Source organism: Orcinus orca, chromosome 7, assembly GCF_937001465.1.
Source record: "Orcinus orca chromosome 7, mOrcOrc1.1, whole genome shotgun sequence".
In the NCBI taxonomy this organism is placed as follows: domain Eukaryota; kingdom Metazoa; phylum Chordata; class Mammalia; order Artiodactyla; family Delphinidae; genus Orcinus; species Orcinus orca.
Window position 1 is genome coordinate 97228330 of NC_064565.1, and position 16104 is coordinate 97244433.

Consider the following 16104-nt stretch of genomic DNA (forward strand, 5'->3'; position numbering starts at 1 on the left):
AGATGTGGTACATTGTATATATCACTATATAACTGGCAGGGGTGTGAATTCATGTAACAATTCTAAAGAGCAATCCATGAAGAGGTATCATGTTTTTTGTTAAATGTTAATTTTATTTGGATTATTATTTATACTTCTAAATTGTGAGTGCAGATTTATAGACAGAAAACCTTGTACACAGCATCGATAATCATGAGGCAAACAAATATAGCTGATGTTAAGTAAAATATGACATTTATCATTCTTTCAAAATAGACTAAATACTGTGAAAATGCAGTAATATAATGTTAAATGAAAAATGGAGGGTGGATAATAGAGCGTGGTTCCAGTTTTGTAAAAATTGAGAAAGAGAGGCAGACAAATTCTTAAACCAGAGTGATAATAGTAATTATACCAGGGTGGTAAGAATAATTTTAATTTTTTCTTTGTAATATAAAATGCATAAAATTTCTCTAAGGATGTATATTACTTTCTTGATCAGAAAAATACTTCAGTTATGAAAATTGGCTTTATCATTTTCCAACTCTGAGGATATAATAAAGAATCCGTTGCAATGTAACCTCCACAAGGGCAAATCTTTTTTTTTTGCGATACGTGGGCCTCTCACTGTTGTGGCCTCTCCCGTTGCGGAGCACAGGCTCTGGACGCGCAGGCTCAGCGGCCATGGCTCACGGGCCTAGCCGCTCCGCGGCATGTGGGATCTTCCCGGACCGGGGCACGAACCTGCGTCCCCTGCATCGGCAGGCGGACTCTCAACCACTGCACCACCAGGGAAGCCCAGGGCAAATCTTTTTATCTGCTTTGCTCATTGGTGGATTCCCTATGCCTAGAATAATGTTTGGGATAAAGTAGCACTCATAAATATTTTTTGAATAAATGAATGAGTGTGCAAATGAATAGTATGTCTCCCTCTTTTAAAGGCAGTTTTAAAGTGTTAAGGGTAAGCGGATTGATTACTTCCTTTTTGTGTAGAATTGAACCATTAATCCATCCATCATTAAGTGTTAATTAAGTGCTATTCATAGCATGTCTTCTTTCCACTGAGGAGAGACCACTTTGTCATGGGCTGAAAATGATCTTTTATCTCTCGTTAGAGTTTGCTGGGTGGGGAGGGAAATGAGCAACACATGGAAGATGTCGATTCTAATGTATGTGAGATTTAAAATGATTATGACAGAAATTTTTTATCTTTAGTAAGTACCTTTAATTTAGCCCTATGTCCTCAGATTTAAAGAAAACCGTAATTATCAATTAATAAATGTTATTTTGTTATCCAATTAAAATGTGTTTAGTTCCCCACTTATAGAGAACAAAAGGAGTATAAAAATAATCACAGATTTTGTTGATGTTACTGTTGGGGATGGAAACATTGCAAAAGGACAATAGACCAATAATATAAGACAATGCTATATTGTGCTTCATTGTACTTCAATAAGGGGATTTTTTTCAAGTAATTTTTACCGTGTAGTATGCAGTTTAGATTTATGCAAGTAGATATATGCCTTATTTAAAATTTTATGTTTTTTACATATTTTCTCAAAACTAAAATCAGGAATAAGGAATTTAAGGTAAATCCTGATGGATTATAATAGTAGCATTTATATTCTAATATAATATTAAATAAAACTGTATCAGTGTTTGCAATGAGTTGTCTATTTTACACAGAACTCTTGCTATATTTTTTTCTCTAGGATTCAGTGTTTCCCTCTGATATGCAACCAAATCCAAACCTGTGTTTATGCAAAGAAAATATTTGTCCAGCAAAATTTGACTACAAGCTGAATGACATATTTAGACTTCACGAACTTCCAGTGAGCTGGTAAGATTCTTGATGTTTTATTAATACCTTTGAGATTTTATTGTCATGTCTAAATTTTGATACTCTTATAGCTGTTTATGGTCAAAGTGTTTTGCTCTTAGCCTGTTTCTGAAATTGCTACTTATAGCACTGAAAGAATCCTCTTAAAGCTGTTGCAAGAGTCTCAAAACTAACTGGTTTAGGCACTTGGTGGCAGTACAGCCTAAGTGCACTACTGTGCATTTTTAATGTAGAGGTTGCAGTTCTGGCTTAAAATAAAGCACAGATTGTTTTTAGAGAGGTTTGTAGGATTTGTTTTAAAAATAGGATCTCAGCAGCTATGCATTTCATTTGATTATTTTACTTAAAATTTTATCAGTGTATGTTTTTTTCCACATGAACACATTATTTTGTTTTGTTTTGAGGACCATAGTTTTGTGAACCATAATCACATCAGTTTAAAAGCAAAACTTATTACTTGCTAATAAGTTTTATGAATCTGCATATTTACATTCATAGGAAACATTTTAAATCTTATAAAATTTATACTACTCCTATTCAGAGTGTTTGAGAAAAATATTTCTGTGGAGAATCAGTAAATATACATTCTACAGTAGATTTCTATGGTACTTTAAAATTTTACTAAGTGGTCAGCTTTTGTAAATAATCATGGATACATCATTTTGATTATGGTTTAGGTAAGTAATACTGTTTTCTTGTATTTGTTCATATAATCCCAAGTTTATATTATTGATTTTTAAGAAATTTGTACAAAGATGTATAGCAAACATTATGTAATTGCTCCTCTTATACTTAATGAGGAAAAATGTCTCAGAAGAGGATGTTAACCAACTCTAATAACCTACACTTAACTGTGGTGAGGTTTTTCTTGTTTTGTTTTGTTTTATTTTGCAAAGTTTACCTTGCTCTTGATGACTGTATGTATATTCACTTTCTAAGACCTATTTGTTTGATTATTTTCATGTAGCAAGACTCTGCCATGACCAAAACCAGTAGGTTAATGAATTGAAAAGATCTGTTAGTAAAAGGAACCATAATAATGATACATTCATACCTTAAGTATTCTATTTCAACTTAAAACAGTTCATTTGCATTCACATGACAGTCTTTTGATGTAAGGCCATGGCTTTTTCTTTCCTTAAGTGACTGTTGATTGGAATTCTACATCATATTTCTTGCATAAGCTATACCAATAATGTATCACTAACAATTTTATGATTTTCTTAATCTGAAACAAGAACTTCAGACGCTCAGAAGATGATCTCCTCACATTTCCATGGCATTAATTTAATTTTCATTGATAGCAATTCTTCTTATCACACTTATATTTCATCACCTTGATTAGTTTTTAATTACATTATAGTAGCAAATGCAACTGGCTTATGAGGTTTAGTAACAAACTCCTCTGACTCTTTGTGATAGTGGACCTTAGCTGGTGGGAGTGGCTTGTGCTGGTCTGCTGGGGCATGGTCTGGAAGCTCTGAGCAGTCAGGGCACTGCTAGCACAGCCAGAGTGTTTTACAGAGAGAATGGGAAATGTTGACCAACGATTAAGTGGAGGTTAAGGGAAAAGCATTTACTAAATGAAAATGTGGAGAAGAGAAAGAGGGAAACATTTGACTCTTAGTCAGAAGCAAAGTCTAGATTCCAGATTAATTTATTTGCAGACTTTGGAAAGACAGCTGCCCTGATAACTACTACTGCAACCCAGGGAATAATTTCTCTGTCATAATCTTCACTAGTTAGCCCATGAGGAGAGAAGATTCTAGCATTATGAGTTGGGCAGAAAAAAAAAGCAAAAAAAAGAATTGTGAGTAGAAAACTAATCACTAATCTTCTAGTGTAACATACCTCAAAGGAAAATTAAGCTGTGACTTTGGGCCAACTCATTTACCTGGGCCTTTTTTTGGCCTGTTTCTTCTTTTCCAATTTGTCTCAGTTTCGCTTCGTTATACCGCCATTTCTTCTTGGTCACAGGTTTGTTTTTCTCTCTCCCACCTATTTTATTCTACTACTTTCTCTGTACTCTCATTCTATACCACCAATCCTTAACTAGCCATAATATAAAATTCAACTGTAAATTTCTAGTGTTTCTCAGATAATTTCATATTCTCTGTTCTTAATTTAAAACTGAATCACCCCGCTCCCACCACCCCATATACACACACAGAGGTTTGGTACTTTATAGGTCTTTAATAGTATAATGTTTATTGACTCAATTATGTTTCTTTAAAGAATAAAAAATGTTTTTTGTTTTATAAGTAACTGTGAATTTATTTATTTTGTTTTTCAATTATCATCAGTGGAAATAAAGTTCTTCCTCTATGGTATATAGGTTCCTTAACTTCATCAAAATAACAATGATAGTAATGACAATGATCATGAAAGAATATCAATAATAACAATAAACTGTTTTACAAAGCATCTTTCAATGCCAAGATTCAGCTATTTTTCCCCCAGCTCTCTCTCTCCATATATATATATATTTTTTCTTTTTTTCTCTCTCTCTTACACACACACACACACACGCACACAGATGAGGCTCAGAGACCTTGAGAAACACAGAGAAAAATTTTGTATCAGGTCTGGTTAACTCAAAAGCAGACCATAAAACAGTGAATGAACCACAGGGTATTTTATAGAAAAAGCCCAAGGAAATAGTTTCTATTTTTACAATGAAGCATACAGGTATGTCAGTAACATACAACTATATAACCTATGAGTTTGGCCAAGATACTTTTTTCCCCTGACAAGCTTGACGTAGGATAATTGCTTTAAACTTAAGTATTAAAATAATTAATTAGATTGTGTTTAAGTGGAGAATTTAATTGTGCGTTCTTTCCCTGGAAAACACAGATTTACTAAAAGGTATTTTAGTATATTTTTCCAACAAGGTCATAATAAAATAAATGCATATTAAATTCCAGATAATTAAAAGAATTTTAATGTCTTACTAATTTGCATTTTTATAGAGTGCAGTTTCATAGGTTGAAGAACCAGAAGGATTTTAAATCAGATTAGTTAACAGAGTTTTTAAGTTCTGAGATAGATGTCTTTCTCCTACTTTCACAGGATGGTTCCCATCAGCCTAGAAAATATACTCCAGTAACTCCTATTAGTTTAAAAAAAAGACTTTTTCTTGAACCTGCAACCCCCCACCAAACCTATGCTGTTTTTCTAGAAGCTGCTCTGCTCACTTTCATTAAAATAGTTGACAGTACTGCTGACTGAGCTAACAGCTTCCACTTGCGCTTCCATTCTCTCCTCCAGTGGAGCTCCCTTCCTTTCCTCTGCTCTGGAAGTAACTCTTGTCAGTCATTCCCTGCTTCGGTGTCCACCGCCAGTGGCCACTTCTCCATTCTTATTTTCCTCTCCTCTCAGCTGCAGTCAATACAACCACCACCTCTGCGTTTACTCTCCTGACTCCCATTATTTGCATGGTCCTGGTCTTCCTGCTGAGTCCCAGGCTGTCCTACTCAGTGCCTTCTCAGCAGGCTGCTTCACTTCTGCTAGACTTCCAGTTGATAAATTGCCCCAGGCTCAGCCTCAGAGCTTCATTTTTTCACTGTCTGCATCTTCTCAGGTGGCCTCTTCCAAGCTCAGACTTTAAACACTCTCCATATAGTGATAGATAATCACCTTGGGAATATCTCTACCATTGCCATCTCTCTTGAGTTTGAATATCGAATAGGCTTCTCCGAATTATCATGCTCAGGAAGAACTCTTATTTTCCTTCAGAAAAATGGGTCTCCTGATCTTCCCCATTTTTGCAAAAGGAAAATGTAAACTTGTATTAATTTACTAAAGCTAAAAGCCTAGGAGTAGTTTTAACTACTCATTCTCTCACCCTGCAATTCCCACCATTAAATCTAAGAGTAAGTCTGATAGGCTTTTCCTCCAGAACATATTTACATTTTCCCACTTCTCTCTATCTATATTACCATGACCATCTCTCTTGCTATTGCAAAAGCCTACTAATTCACCCCACGTTACCCAGTAATTCACTTACTTCACAATAGCCAAACTGATCTTTTAAAAATGTAAATCAGATAAGATTCGCTGCTTTTGGTACAATAATGTCTTCCCCTTGTTTTAAAGTAAGATCCAAACTTCTTACTGGGGCCTACAAGGCTCTGCAAGTTGGGACTCCTGCCCTCCTCCCATTGTGTTGACCACATGCTCTCCCCTGCTTCCTTGCCCAGGACTCTCAGCTACCCCGTCTTCTCACTATTCTGTAAACATGCCTCACTTCTCTCTGCCCCCAGGTCTTTACACTAGCTCTTTCCTCTACTTGTGTTGTTACTTCTCCAGTTTGTGCACACCTGGCTCATTCTTATCTCTAAAATCTCAGTTCAAATAACACCTCCTTGGAGAGGCAGTTCCTGAAATATGTGACTAATGTTTTACTCCTCATTCCTCCAGTCACTGTCAGTCCTATCATTCTACTTAATTTCCACCATGGTTTTTAGTAGGCATGCAGCATAAATTTTAAAGTACTTTATAAAAATAAAAAAGTACATGAAATCTTAGTATTTTTCTAGTTTATGGGTGGCTAGAGACTAGCTAGATTCTCACCAATTCAGTTTCCTCCTCCCTGGGCCCACTGGAAGATCTTATCTCCCATTCTTCTGAAGTGTGTTAACCCTTAAGACCCCCATTGGGATTCTCTGCTGTCTCTGACTTCATCCTCATAGCTGGAATCAGAGGACTTTGAAAGTGACAAACTGTGTGCTAGAAGGCACGTGGATCTCTGAGTCATGTGTGCTTGGAGAGTTCTCCAACCTTCATCATGCTTTGTGTGAGGTACTGCTTTAATTGCCCTGACTAATGCACTATATTTTTGTGAAAATGGATGAGTTAGGCTCTATAAGATGAGTGGAATTTTTAAAAAAAAACAGACTGAAGGTACTTTCACATTCATTCTACAAAAATTTATTGAGCATTTATCAGACACTATTCTGGACAATTAATTAAATACATAGAAATCTGTTCCCAGGAAGCTTACATGTGTTACAGGGAACAAGTAATAAACAGTAGTGAACACGTATATGCTATAGTATGTTTGATGACCATAGTGCTATAGAGAAACACAAAGCAGACAGAGGGAAATGGAATAGAGGTTCCTGTTGGCTTGAGGTTAAACACAGAGGCCAGGGCTGTTCTGAGAAGGTGATGCATAGTGAAAACCTGAAGTGGGTGAGGAAGTGATACATGCAGAGAATAAGGAAGACGGTTAGAGGTGAGAGAACAACGAATGCAAAGCCCTTGAGGTGGGAACATGTCCAAAATGTTCCAACAAGGAGTCCAGTATAAACAGAGTAAGTGAGCTTGCAGAAGAGGAGGAGAAAACTAAGTTAGGTATTTGGGGACCAGAGAGAGTGTGACTTAGGGCCTTATAGATCATAGTAAGGAGGATTGTGAATTTTATTCTGAGAATGTTGGAAAGTTTTTAGAGGATTTTGAGAAGAATTATGCAATTTGGCTTATATAACAACAAGATGCTCTGACTACTGTATGGAAATTAGACTGTCAATGGGGGTTAAGGGTAGAAGCTGGCAGACTAGTTAGGAGCTATTTCAATAATTCAAGAGAACTGTAAAGATTTCCTGGCCTAGGATGATAGTGTTATAGAGGCTAAGTGGTAAGAATTTTTTTGATGAGAGAGTGAGCAGGATTTTTGGGTTGGCAGGATGTCGGGTGAGAGAGAGGGCAATTAGGGTTGACTTCAAGGTTTATGGTCAGAGCCAGTGAAGACAGAGTGGCCGTTAATTTCAAGGCTAAGGGAGAGCCAGGTTTGGAATGTGGGGTTTGGCATGTTAAGTTTGGGAGGCCTATTAAACTTCCAAGTGGACTTAGATGTGGATGGGACCCTTAGATTCTCCTGTGAACACAGTTCATAGCTATGTGTGCTCCCTGGCAAGTGGTTAGGTTCATGTCAGTACTATTCCATGCACTTCCATGGAAGCAGTCACCAGAAATGGAAAAAGTGACTAAGTACCTTTTAATGCAAAAAAAATGGGTGTTATAGAAATGTAATTTTTTAGCATGGGTCAATATTTCTCATCTTGTTCTGGCTATAAATTATATATGTTTATAAAAACCACGATTATATTCTAAAATGTGAGTTTCCAAATTAAATATTAAATTCTTTTTATAACTATACATTTAACTGGCATTTTACAATGTATATTTATAATAAGCTTAAGTCATAGTGTAATTTTTATGCTGTTTTTATCCCCAAACAGACAAGCAATATATTAGAGCAAAGTGTATATTTAAACTTTGAATTATCAAAGGAAAATAACTTATAGTTTCTTGAAGCATCAAAAAATTCTCCTTAGAAGGGTAATAATTATATTCAAATAAAAATATTTGTAATCATTTCTTACAAGTAGTGTACAGAATACTTTAAAACATTTTCTATAATATGAAGATATATTGTGCTGGTTTTGTAATTTACTGTCAAAGTACTAAGGTATTCAGTTAGCTTCCATTAAATAATGATAATATTTATGGCCTAAACTTTTAAGAAGGAAAAGGTACATGAATTTACAGTAAATGTAAACATATATTTTTATGACCCATTTATCTTTTTAGGTGTGTTCCATAAATAAATACATCATTTAATTAGGAGATTAGATTTTCAATTTATTTCGGATTGTCTTTAGTGCCTTTGCACGTATCTGTCTTCAGCTTTAAACTAAGTTTGTTTAGGCACTTTGGATTTGTTGAGCAGCTGTCATCTTCCAGAAGGTGCCCTGATTTGTTTTGTGGATCAACTTACAGCTAAAATTATGGAAAGGTCTTTTCATTGGTCACAGATGATGCACAAAGCATTTTCAGTTCCAGTGCTGCATAGACTCACAGAGATACTGACAGTTACCCTTCTGGGGCTATAACAGTTTTTCATTCTGTTTTAATTATCCAGATCCATAATAATAACCACAGTGACCTACAAGAAGGTATTGTTGGGCATATTATAATTATATATAGCAATTATATGTAGCACCAACAATGCATAAAAATCCCACTTATTAATAACTAAGGCTGGTAAAAATGAAATTATGCTAGTCTCCCTTAGGACATAGCTTCACTTTTTGGAAAAAAAACAAACAAACAACTAGTCCTTCAGTTTTTACATAAAACTTTTTCTGGAGTATATTATTATGATGAGGAAAGTCAAATTTCATGGAATGATAATGCAATAATAATTTTGCAATAAATATGGAAACTATCTCTCACTCTACTTTCTTGCTTAGCTGCTTACTAGTATTTCCTATTATCTACTGTGTAATAGAAAAAGAAATGGAAGTTAAAAGCAAAGGTTAATCTTTGTAATACAGAATGTCAGGCAAGATGGTTTAGGACAAGTATCAATATATTTCATTTTCTTTTTAACAATTTATTTAGTGTTTCAAACTATATCATATTCACACATATACTAATAATTCAGTTTAAAAGTTAGAGATGACAAGATTTGATGAAGTACAAGTAATCAGTGGTTTCAGCAATTTTTGTCATTACTTGGGGTGTCTCACCTAAACTTGCCAAGACCTTGTCTTTAATCCGTACTAAATTGATGCAGATGAAATGATATCCCATAATTTATTTTTTTCTTGCTGTTCATAGTTATATGGTGAATGAGCTGTAAATATCAGTGCTTGTGCCAGTAGGTTTAAATCTTAAACTAATTTTGGCAATTTTTTATGTGGCCACTATCAATAGTGTTTTATAATCTAAGGGACATAATAAAACTTTTTATTAGATGTATACATCCAACATATGTAATAATATTTGTACTTTGAATCCAACCTTAATTTAAAATTACTGACATCATCCCAAGGCAATCGCTAGTAACTCAGAGTACCTTATAAAATAGGACACTTCAACTTGCGTGTCTTGTGAGCACATCAAACTTAGTAGTTCTCAAAGCCAATTCCCTCTTCTACCATCCCCTCCCCTCCACCTTCACCTTCTTCTTTCTCCCATTTTGGTTTGTGTCATTCATTATCATCCATATAGTTACCTAAGATGATCTGTGAATCTTAGGTCCTCCTGACCACTTACTATCACATTCAATCAGTCACTTAAGTCTGTGTATTCTGTATCCAAAATGAGTTGTGCACTATTCATTTCTCACAGTCCATCAACTGTCACTTAGGCTCCCCCAACAGCCTCCTACTCATCTCTCTACCTCCAGTTGTTCCTTCAACTTTAATTTATCCTCTTTACTGCCATTATAGTAATCTTTCTAAAGTGATCTGATATCTTATTTCTGCTTTAAAATTTTTAATTATATTTTAAGCCCTCAAGACACACTTGGCTCTTCCCAATCTAGCTCCAGCCTATTTTTCTATCTCTTACTGTACCGCTAGCCTCTATACCACTATGCTCTAGACTCAGTGAAGTCTTTTCAGATGTTCATGTCTTAGCCATGTTCCTTTGACTGGAATGCATTTCGCGCCTTTTTCTATTTGTAAATATCAAGAAACCTGAAGAAACCCCCACCTATAAATCAAACCTCCTTTCTACCCTCTTGGTACTAATATAATAAAGGGGCATATAGAACAGGTCCTATTAAATCCCAAAGATGATATATTTATATGTTTATGTCTCCCAAACCCTCAGCAAGGACTCTTGAGAAAACAGACCGTGTCTGATCATGAACAGCCCCTGACATACAGGAGGTGCCTGGTGTGTGTTGAAGGAATGAATGCATGGATTGAGTGAATATTTTGTGTGCAGTCATATTTCCAGAGCCAACTTTCATATTTTTATTATTTTTTAATGTCTTTACTGGAGTATAATTGCTTTACAATGGTGTGTTAGTTTCTGCTTTATAACAAAGTGAATCAGCTATACATATACATATATCCCCATATCTTCTCCCTCTTGCATCTCCCTCCCACCCTCCCTATCCCACCCCTCTAGGTGGACACAAAGTGCTGAGCTGATCTCCCTGTGCTATGCATATAGCCAACTTTTAAAATTATATTATCCACTTATAACGTAGGTATCACTTGATGTCACCCTGTCAGTTTCTGCACTGGGACTCATTAAATAACTCTCCTGATGGCCATTTTGGAGTGTACTTATCAGCTGAGCCATGCTGAGATCCCATCTGCCACCAGTATAAGTTTGGATACTTTATGTTCAAAGTGACTGAAAAATACAACATAAATTGGTTAAAAGATGAAAGGGAGTTATTGGATCAATAAACTGAGAAGATCAGAAGTAGGAGTGGCTTCAGGTCAAGCTTAATTCAGTGTTTAAAAATATCACTAAGTACCTGATTTCACTGTTTTTTGTTTATTCTGCCTTTTGTATTAGCATTGTCCTCAGACTCCAGGTTCTCCTTTCAGTGGAGCAAAATGGCTGAAGTGGTTCTAGACTTCATATTCTTTCACAACGCCATCTAGGGAAGGGTCTCCTTCCATAGCTCTTAAAGAAAGAGAATGGAAGTTCTCTTTCCTGCAAGTTTAGGCAAGTACTACCCTGTGTCTCATTGACTGGTTGGATTAAGTGCCGTCCCATAGTTGAATATTGTGACGAGGAAAATGGTCACTATCCTGATATAAAAAAATCAGTACTTAAGATGGGGATGGTATCAATCCACATAGCTGATAATAAAGGGTGGGCGGCTCCAAAAAAAATAAAAAGCCTGGTTGTTGTTAAAAGGAATGGATGCTGAACAAGTCTCAACTACATGATGCAGTTTCCCATCTCTGCTAGGTTTCATGGTAATCAGTGCTAACCAGTCCCTTGTTCCCTAATTTGTAGTATATTCCCATGGGTTCCAACTAGTGTCTCTGGGTGTTTTCTCTGTTACTAGTTTTGAAGGTCCTTTTGTAATATTTAGCATTGTGTAGTAAAAAGAAAATTGCCACAGGTAATCATGCATGCAACCATTTATTTGGCAACACTTGTCAAATGTACTCAGGACATTGGTCTATGACCTGGACAGATCAAGAAAAAGAAAACACTTCCCAGGCTGTAAGGATTCAATGAAATGGTCTACATAATAGTACATGGCATTATTCCTGGAACATGATATATACTCAGTAGATGTTCTGCCCATCTGCTGTCTCTATCCTCTTCCTCTGACCGGGTCTCCTCTTACCAATGTAGTGACCTGAGACAGGGCCCCTTTTACATACAAAAATAGAGTTAAGCCATTCTTCAATTACTAACCTGGACCTGTAAGTATTGTACACCTATTGAGCTTCACCTTTGAATTCTGATGCTGTTTGACTGAAAACTGGTAATTTGTGGTCAATATGACTTGCTGTGCCACCTGAATCTCTGTTGCCATCTGCTTAAGCTCTAACCTGTGATTCTAGAACTAAGTCTTTTTTCAGATCTGATCATTCTTTACTCCTTCATTTTTTTTTTAAAAGTTACAGTAACACATTGTAAGAAATGACAGTTTTAGATAGAGAAGTAGATTACTCATTTGACTGGAGCAAGATCTTCAGGAAAAATAAACGATTTACACTTTAAGCTTACTAAATAGAAACAGTATCCATCACATTGTGTGCTTTTCTCCAGTAATTTAAATGATAAATGAAAGTAAATTCCCACAGCCTTTGACTGACTGTTGATATTTTCTATAAATATTTCTAGGTGGAGGAGACCAAAATATTTACCACATCAAAAACATGGTTCATAAATATCTCTGAGGAATTCACTATGACTTATTAAACCTTTGCCTGAAATCTTTGGTGCAATTATAAGAATTAAGGTCAAAAACAGAGAAGAAAAAGAGATGAGCAGTTTTAGTATATATAGCCCTTTAAAGGTTTATATTTTTGGTTATAACTTAAAAGATGTTCAGTGGAATTTGAGTGTATAATGGATAGAGTAACAAGCATATTTTAGATGTTGATGATATAACTATACCCTTATTCTTAGAAATGGTACATGCTCTTTGTTATATTGTCCTCTGTAAAACCTCAGAATGGGTTGTTGGTGGTGCATTTCACAGAGGACAAAGTTTGGGTGGAGGTGGTCAATGTGATACCTGTGAGCCTGTGAGTTGTATGTGCCTGTGAGACATCAAACTAATATGGATCTGGAGTTCAGAGGTGATAATAGACTGAAGATTAAAGATGTGATTCATCTTCATATATATATGACAGTAAGTGATCAGGATGGAGGAAATGTTTGAGGGTAAGAGGGAAAAGAGTAGAAGACCTTAAAATGGAGCTTGAATTACTCATTTAATGAGTAAGTCAAAAGGATGTGAAAGAAGAAAATAAAAGGATAGGCAGATAGGACCACTGAAATCAGAAAGCAATATGTCATGGCAAACTAAATGGGAGACATGGTCAACAATCCTGAATGCCACTGCGAGGTCAAGTTGATTTGGTCTAAAAATATACCTGCAATATTACAAGTCACCTTACATATTACAGAGTCACTTTTTCATGGGGATAGTGGTAAAACGAAATTGGCCTTAGTTAATTAGTGAATTGGAAATGAAAAATTGAATACAATGAGTTCAGTTAATCCATACATAATTCTCAGGTATGTTTCATACAGAAAGAACTTCTCTGATCCACTAGGGAATAATCCACATTATTCTCTTCATAGCACTGTGTTTCTTTTCTTCATAGTTTAAACCTCAAAGCTCAACTTATTTTTAATAATTTGTCTCTTTCATGCAAAGCTATCTTATTTGGTATTCAGATATTTACACATTGACTTATATTCAGACTGACTGGAGAGAACAATTTCATATGATGTTATTAGCTTTTTATGTCAACTAAACCAGGATGGACAGCTCAGGTAGGGACCTGGATTTTCGAGCAGGAATGAATTTCAAATGCCACTACTTTTGAAATATCAATCAAAAGCTAACATGATTTGAAGGCCAATTTCAGAGAAAATACCATTGTTTCCAGATTCAGAAAATAAATATATTTAAATAAATCACTTAGTGTCTTCTTAAACTATAATCCTGCATTTTTGGTTGTAGTGTTTTGAAGTAAACTAGTTCTAAAAGCAAAATTTGATTTAAGGAAACAAATGTAAGGTTCTTCTACTGTATAATTATTATTTCTTTTATTTTAAAATTTTTCTTTAAACCCAAAGCACATCGAAATGGATTGTTGCTGCTAGGAAGGGCCTTTATATCATGATTCATTTTTCCCTGGGATTTCTTATCCTTGACATAGTAATACTTTCCTAGTACTGTATTTTAAATTAAAATTTTTCTACCATCAAGCTTAAATTATTCTGGAAATACTTCTTACCTTTCAAAAGTACAATGCTGTGTTTCCTTTAGGGTCTCATGTTCATTCTAGTCTCATCTTTGATAGACATAAACTAATAGATTAGGGCTATATAAAATAGAGGAACTAATCTATAAATATAAAAATATAGTGTATTTTTTCCAAACTTTTATTTTTTATTAAAATATTTGTACTCACAATACTTTGATTCTAAGTTTTGTTTTATTTGTGAAGCCCAATAAAACATTATAGATGTGTAATTTTCCTTTCACGTTTAGGAGAAAAATGAAATAAAATACTATTACATTTTTGTTACAGAGAAGTACAGATTATATTTTAGCTTGATTAGCTAAAATGGCTTTTAATATATAAAAATCAGAGTTAAACTCTGTTATTGCGGGAATTCCCTGATGGTCCAGTGGTTAGGACCCTGAGTTTTCATTGCCGTGGGCCTGGGTTCAATCCCTGGTTGGGGAACTAAGGTCCCACAAGCTGCATGGTGTGGCAAAAAAAGAAAAAAATCTGTTATTGCAATGATGAAACAAATTTTCAATGGCATCGAAAAGTCAATAATAGGCAGAAATGCATATAAAGGGGGTAGAGCGTAATTTAAACAAAAAACAAACTAAACTTTTGGATAAGCTGGTATATAAATGTACTGATTCTACTCCAAACATGTAGTATGGTAAATGTGGCTGAGTCATTCTCTACTCTGGATGTAGTACTTTGAGAAAGGGACCTCCAAGCTAGCTCTCCAGATATCTCTTTTATAACTCTGCCTCCAATCCATTCTTATACATGTCCTTAGGCAATTTTGAGCTTCATGGACTTATACAATAAAATTTTTTTTCTCACTAAAACCTGGACAATGGAGATTTTCCTATTTGGATAGCTTTCCTGGGCATCTTTTTTCCAAACGTTGACTCAGGAAATCTCAGCGAGTTAGGATTTACTTTTGTAACTCAGCCATCTTTAACACATGACCTTTGAGGTTCTGAGAGGAGTTAAAAAAGAGTGAAATATCCCTGTGAGGGTTTCATGGCCAGCCCTGGGAGTATTACACATCTCCAGAACTTAGTCATATGGTATTGAATTAGCTGCAGTGGAGACTGGGCAACATATGCTGAGGTTAGTAAGCACATAGAATCTCTGTCACATCATCTTTCTGTTTTATAATTAGGCTGATCCCCTTAATGTTTATGAAATGATTGCAGCAGCAAATGTATACACAATAGGAAAGAGAAAGAAATCCTCTCTTCCAACCATGGACTGTTGAGTTTTCCCTTATAGCTTTGGTCACAAAGCATATTGCTATATGGAGGAGAGTTCAATACCTGGACCAAAATCAGGATTCTATAAAGGAAGGTAGAAGTAGTGAATGAAGCCAAGCAGGTTGACTGTGAGTATGATAGAGAGCCAGGGCAGAATGGTATTGCAAAACCCAAGATAGAAGAGAGATATGAAAAGATGGAGTGGCCGCTCTTTTGCAAAGAGTTCAATAATATGAGGATTTTAAAGAGGCTGATAGGAAAATTAGATGGTCCATAGTAGATTCAGTATAAGCAGTCCAAAAGAAACCAAGAGATTATTTCTCACATTTTGTGGTTTATTGAGGAGTGCATGGCTGCTGAGGAAATGCGCCCATGGTATTCATTTGTAATGCTGCCCTCCATGCAGTTGACTTTCCTAAATGAATATTTTATTCTCAATGAAGGTTTAGGCTAAATAATATAAAAATATTATAATTACGGTTTACTTCATTAAAAAAGTTAGTTCTATCGAAATTTAGCATAATGTCATTATTTTTAATTTTTAACTTTCTCAGTTCTCAGTTCTCATAGATCTAAAGTGAAATATAATTTATAAAATTGAAATTATTTATGATATACAGATACTATGCTAATTGTGCTAATAACCCAGATAATTAATTATTATGCATTCCTAAAATGGAATCTCATTAAGTTATTTTACTATGATGGATGTAATCTTTTTGATAATATAAGTAATCTACACATTTTTCTAGGTTAATCACAGATGCTGTTCTAAAGCTGT

General features: G+C 35.1%; 1 protein-coding gene across 1 annotated transcript in view; it reads left to right on the forward strand.

Moving 5' to 3' along the window:
* SPAG16 (sperm associated antigen 16) overlaps positions 1–16104 on the forward strand; it is an 877426-nt gene that overhangs the window by 141490 nt on the left and 719832 nt on the right. The window contains exon 10 of the mRNA XM_033428194.2: positions 1692–1819. Coding sequence (XP_033284085.2) covers positions 1692–1819 — 128 coding nt within the window. The remainder of the gene's footprint in view (positions 1–1691; positions 1820–16104) is intronic.